The following is a 6000-nucleotide window of genomic DNA, read 5'->3' as shown; positions in this document are numbered from 1 at the left end:
CTATTCCTGGGCCTGCTTGTGGTGTAAGTGAAATTAATTTTTTAAGTCCACAGAACATTGAATGAATCACCCAAATGCTAGTAGCATACAGTGTGATTATCCCAATATTAGCAAAAACTAGAAGAAAAGTGGTGATGACTGTTGCCATAGGTACGGATACTGGCCATATGGAGTCTTCAAGAAGTTGGGGATACCCGGTCCAAAGCCCGTGCTGTTTTTTGGAAATATGCTGAACTACACAAAGGTTGGTTTGTGTTAGATTGATACAAAATGTTGCTTCAGGTTAGTTGTAGGCTACTGTTAAGTAAAGTCAACAGTGTAGGCCATGACTGTCTAAGAGTTTAGATATGAATGTAAATACAATACAAACTTAACCAGTGCTTTCCCTTCAGGGATTCCACAATTTTGACTTGGAGTGTTTCCAGAAGTATGGCAAGATGTGGGGGTAAGAAAGTTATTAATCACAGTTTAAAAAAGACACACCCAGCTGTCTTAAAAGCTTTGTGCAAAAGTGATTGGGTTAAATCATGATATGAACTGTCTTAGCCAATGTTATATATGTGAATTAAACTGTCATTTACAATAGATAGTTGATCCAAATAAATAATAGATAGTTCATCCACTGGTGATTTTTTTTTTTTTTTTATTATTTATTTATTTTTTGCTTGACGCCAATCCCGTTTACAAACTAACGTGGTTAATTTGAAGACTATCATTCTGCCGTGTATGCAATGACAGAAGTAATTCCGCCTGTGCGCTGAATCACAACTGTAAAGAAATATCGCATAACGTATGTGCTTGTCGGCTGTGGTTTAAGATGTTTGTTCAAGTGCAACTTTTTGGCCCAGACAGACGACGCAAGGCAGCCTTCTTCGCTGCTAAATCTTTGTTGTCGGTTTGGTGTGTCTCTGGCTTAGCCCAACTATAAAATATGCAAATTTTAGACATGGGTGTTACAGCACAGCTGCACCTGCCCTTGTCTTATCAGATCAGATGTCACAAAGATAGACAGAGCAATGAGCACTTTAAGCCCCATTACGCGACGCACAAATCGCGCTTCGACTACTCCTAGTGGACAGTGGTAACGGTGTATTTGTTGACAAGCAGAAGGATATGGAATCGGTGACGACAACGGCAGAAGCCAAAAGAGCATGTAGACTGACAAGGTAGAGTAATGTCACTAGATTTTACACAAATATGATTGCGTAGTTTTATTTATTGTGACATCGGAGATAAACGCTAACATACCCAAAGAATAACAAAAACAAAGTGACATTTTAATTTAGCTGAAATGCAGCTTGCGTTTGCAATTTGCTAAGCGTTTGTGGAGTATGTGTATTCAAATACAATGGTATAGGCAACATACTTATTATACATTGGACCGTGTCATTTATTACAAGCTAGCTGAGTCAGGTTTTTATGGTTGGAAACTTCCCAGGCTTATTGGTGTGACATTGACGAAGGCTTTTTGACATGAGATTAATTTATTTGGATGCTAGCCTGAGACAGGACTGAGGTCGATGACTTTGGGCATCTTGAAAAACTACATCTCGGTGAGACAGGGATGACCCCAATAAGGTTACAGCCTACGTTGCATTGTTTAATAAATAACATTGGCAGGGATGTTTATGACAAACACTTGCGAGTCGACAACTTTCCTAACACAGCCAAACATCAAGCAAGCGCAACACAAGACATACCAAGGCAGCTAATAAGTTATTACTGACTAGTCCAACAGGAAGAAGGCCAGCTTTGCATCTGACTTTCATCCTTTCTTATCTTTTAGCATTTTGCCAATGAGTAAAAGCCAGTCCGAGACTGACTCTTTCTCAGTCGCTTGCTCTTTACTCTCTCAGGTCCGGCGCCCTGTACCCAAAAGTTATATTACAGTAGCACAGACCCCATTCTCTGTATTAAAATCAGTGGACCACCAAAATGATTTTGAAGCTGTTTTTTTTTAAGGTAACATTGTTAGATAATGTTACTTTAACAGCAATAACAAACTAATCTCCACCTTGCATGTCTACTTTATCTTGATTAATTGCCCAGCCCTACAAGCAAATCATATCTTGTACCATACCTTTTTTTTGCCTAGGAATAAGTCCGGCCATTTTGTGTCTTGTTCTTTCTCTAGAATTTATGATAGCCGGCAGGCTGTTCTTTGCATCACCGACACAGAGTTGATCAAAACCATACTCGTCAAGGAGTGCTACTCGATTTTCACCAATAGACGGGTACGGTTGTGTGGCAGCTCAGGAGGAAACATCTCTTCCACAACATCTTCTGCAAATATTCTAAATCCTAAAAAATCTGTTACTGCCTAAAGTTAGATGTAAGGTGTAAATGTTTGTCTAGCTAGACTTAGGGCAACTTAATCTTGCAACTACTGTCAAAACCAAAAGCTGTGATTCAGAACTACATTCAGTGCAGCATTCAGCCATTATCTGCTGTAGATAATATGATAATATCCATAAATGTAAATCTGAAGTATACTTAAAATAATCAAAATTGTTTTGCGTTCTTTACTCGTTTCATTTCACTACTTTTCCAGGGAACGTGATTATTAGAATATTATGATAGTGTTGTAGAGCAAAGCATTGTGAAATCTGAATAACTGATGCTGATTGTCACAGGTTTAGTCTGTTGAACATGCATCTGTGGACTGCATCTGTGCACAAGTATTCAAGAACTGGGTGAACTAAGGTCACCACAACAGACTTCCTTCCATTTAGTGCAATTGACAGCACTAGTCTCTCTTTTAACACCATAGTGTGTTGCTGCTTTAAACCATTTAAAATCTTTATACTTATTCATTCCAGTTTTAGCTCCTACTTGTTTACCTGATTTGTCTTAATTTACTATATGTTATATTCTTTTAATATCTGTACGTGCATTCCAGGACAAATTAAGTGAATCTGAATCAGAATGTGCTCTATTACAGAATTTCCGCCTTAATGGGCCCCTGTATGATGCTGTGTCCGAAGCTGAGGATGAAGACTGGAAAAGGATTCGTAGTGTGCTGTCTCCATCTTTCACCAGTGGCCGCTTGAAGGAGGTCTTTTTCTCTCTCTCTCTCTCTCTCTCTCTCTCGCCCTCCTCCCTTTCATGATGCAGAGACGTTACAATTTTCAGAAAATTTGAACACATTTATTACATTTGTCATCCACATGTGTCACCCTTCTGCAAATGTGTCGGTCACTATTAATTATTTTTCTACAATGCCTTCCTCTTTCACCAGTGGCCACTTGAAGGTTTCTTGGTCTCTTCTTTAACACTCTCTTTCTTAATCGCTCCTCCTCCACTGTCCTCCTCGGTGATAACTTTTGATCATTAAGCTGCACCCTTGACAGCCCCTATGTAACGCATAGGCAGTATGATGAGAGAAATCTTATAACTTTATGACTTTCGTATCCTAATGGCTTGACTTGTCATGGGTGTGAGTGATATGCTGTCAAAGTAAAATGTTCTAAAGTTTTAACAGATTTATCAGTCTGCAACATCTCATTCATATAAATATTAGCCATAGTTAATCATTCCGTGGTCACAATGAAATCTTCTCAAAATATTTTTTAAATCATAGAGCATAAGTTGGGCTTTTCACACAGTTACTGATAACCATAGTTTTGGCATGACCAGCATAACACATATAATAATTAATTATACTGAAAAATTGAGGTGACTGCTCTCTCCCTTCGCTACACTTTCTATATGATGACGCCATACTTACAGGGTCAGCGGAGACCAACACGTGTGTCTGTTTCTCACTCATCAGATGTTTGGGATCATGAAGACGCACTCGCACAACCTGGTGAACAGCATGAAGAAGGATGCAGATCTGGCCAAGGCATCAGACACTAAAGAGTGAGCGTTTCTGTGGACTAATACGACGAAATGCCAGGGGGAATATGACGTGTTGTCACAATAAGCAAGGCTTCCACAATATTACGAAGCCAAGGTTCTATTGGAACTCTTCACATTACTTATTTATTAAGCACCATGTAGCTTTTAGGTGAAGAATATACCATTGTGTACTTGGGACCAGTCCGTTTCGTTTTCAGATCAATATTCTTGACAGACAGATATAGAGCGAGAGATGCATGAAGAAAAAATTTGAAAAATAAGATTCAACGAGAAGAGAGATGGAGAGAGACAAGTATGTAGATACATAGATACCGATTCATACAGAATTTGAAGCAAAACATCCTGTTCCTTCAGGTACTTTGGGGCTTACAGCATGGATGTGGTGACCAGCACAGCTTTCAGTGTGGACATCGACTCCCTGAACAACCCTAAAGACCCTTTTGTCACCAACATCAAGAAAATGCTGAAGTTTGACATGTTGAACCCCCTCTTCCTGATAGTGGGTATGTCTAGCCACGCAAACCCAATCTTGTGTTTTTAACTTACAGTAGATGTGAATGTGTGAGTTGGAGTTTCAGAACTGAATAGGAATATGGATGTGACTGTTAAATGAGTTCCTACAAAGTCTGTAAAGAAGCTAGTTTGTGTTGTAGTGTCTTTAGGGAAACCAACCAGTGTGGTCGGTGGTCACATGTGCTGTTCTCTGTCTACCTTCAGCTTTCTTCCCCTTCATGGCACCCATCTTGGAGAAAATGAACTTTGCATTTTTCCCCATTTCTGTGACGGACTTCTTCTACGCTGCACTGCAGACCATTAAGGCTGAGAGGGTGACCAACTCTAGCAAGGTCAGTGGTAGTCTGTGTGGCTGTAGCATGTGGGTCACTGGATGACCGATATATGACTGATATTTACACGTGCATATATAAATACATACTCCACTTATACTCTATATAGCAAATTGCTTATATAATAATCAGCTAGCTCTATTTTTGTGAAGATGACATGACGTCATACAAAATTGCCTCACCAGAATTTCGGCCTAAAATCGCCACTGTATACATACATCCTCCGCTTATATATGACTGATATGTACACGTACAAATATACATACATACTCCGCTGATATATGACTGATATATATACATACATACTCCGCTGATATATGATAGATATATACACGTACATACTCCGCTGATATATGATAGATATATACACGTACATATATACAAACATACTTTACTGATATAAACAGGTAAAATATATGCATACATAATCCGCTGCGCGTCAGGGTCCTGTTCGTCCCGCCGGGATTTATTTTCCGATACTGACTGGCGGGCTATACAGTGTCCTATATATATATATATTGTGTGTGTGTGTGTGTGTGTGTGTGTGTGTGTGTATGTATGTGTGTGTGCGTGTGTGTATGTGTGTGTATATATATATATATATATATAGTGGATGATGAAAAATATGGTTCTGTCCAACCCACACCATTTTTAGAATGCTTACTCTGTTAAACAATCACTACTATACTTTGCCAAGTCCCTGTTCCATTGCTCTATTTGCTGAAGGTGAAGTTCATCCTTGTGCCTGCATGCCTTTTAATGTCTGCAGAACAGAGTGGACTTTTTACAGCTGATGGTGGACTCCCAGGCTCCACAGAAAGAGGAAAATGGAAACGGGGATGGCACTAACAAAGGTATCGCCCCTCATCTCTGAATGTCAGTGACCAAGAAATACCCCGCCATATTCTCTGACCAGAGACATTTCAGATCATTAGTATCCATGTGCTACTTACTGTTATTTTACTTTCAACAACTTTCTCATGACCATCTATGACCTTCACCTAGGACTGAGTGACCATGAGATTCTGTCTCAAGCAATGATCTTCATCTTTGCCGGCTACGAGACAAGCAGTGCAACTATGAATTTCCTGTTCTACCTTCTGGCCACAAACCCAGATACCCTGAAGATTCTCCACGATGAGATTGATGAAGTTTTCCCAGACAAGGTCACCTTTCTGCCTCTGAGCCAGGGCGATATTAGATTTTTCGATCAACAAAATAAATATTATATATATATATATTATATATAAATATATTTTAAAGTATTTCATAGTGATGGAATCATTGGTAATGG

General features: G+C 39.2%; 1 protein-coding gene across 4 annotated transcripts in view; it reads left to right on the top strand.

The window, feature by feature from the left end:
* LOC105896823 (cytochrome P450 3A30-like) overlaps positions 1–6000 on the top strand; it is a 24665-nt gene that overhangs the window by 252 nt on the left and 18413 nt on the right. Inside the window, exons 1-10 of one of the 4 annotated variants that reach the window (XM_012823622.3) lie at positions 1–23; positions 151–244; positions 393–445; positions 2135–2234; positions 2942–3055; positions 3773–3861; positions 4216–4364; positions 4579–4706; positions 5476–5560; positions 5712–5872. The exon at positions 1–23 is cut by the window's left edge and continues 197 nt beyond it. The exons of 2 other annotated variants lie outside the window; for them this stretch is intronic. In XM_012823622.3, the coding sequence (XP_012679076.2) occupies positions 1–23; positions 151–244; positions 393–445; positions 2135–2234; positions 2942–3055; positions 3773–3861; positions 4216–4364; positions 4579–4706; positions 5476–5560; positions 5712–5872 (996 nt within the window). The remainder of the gene's footprint in view (positions 24–150; positions 245–392; positions 446–2134; positions 2235–2941; positions 3056–3772; positions 3862–4215; positions 4365–4578; positions 4707–5475; positions 5561–5711; positions 5873–6000) is intronic. One more of the 4 variants, XM_031562551.2, reaches the window with a different exon arrangement.

This window comes from Clupea harengus, chromosome 24 (assembly GCF_900700415.2).
Source record: "Clupea harengus chromosome 24, Ch_v2.0.2, whole genome shotgun sequence".
Classification (NCBI taxonomy): Eukaryota; Metazoa; Chordata; class Actinopteri; order Clupeiformes; family Clupeidae; genus Clupea; species Clupea harengus.
The sequence above is the reverse complement of the archived record's forward strand: the minus strand, read 5'-3'. Positions and strand labels throughout refer to the sequence as shown.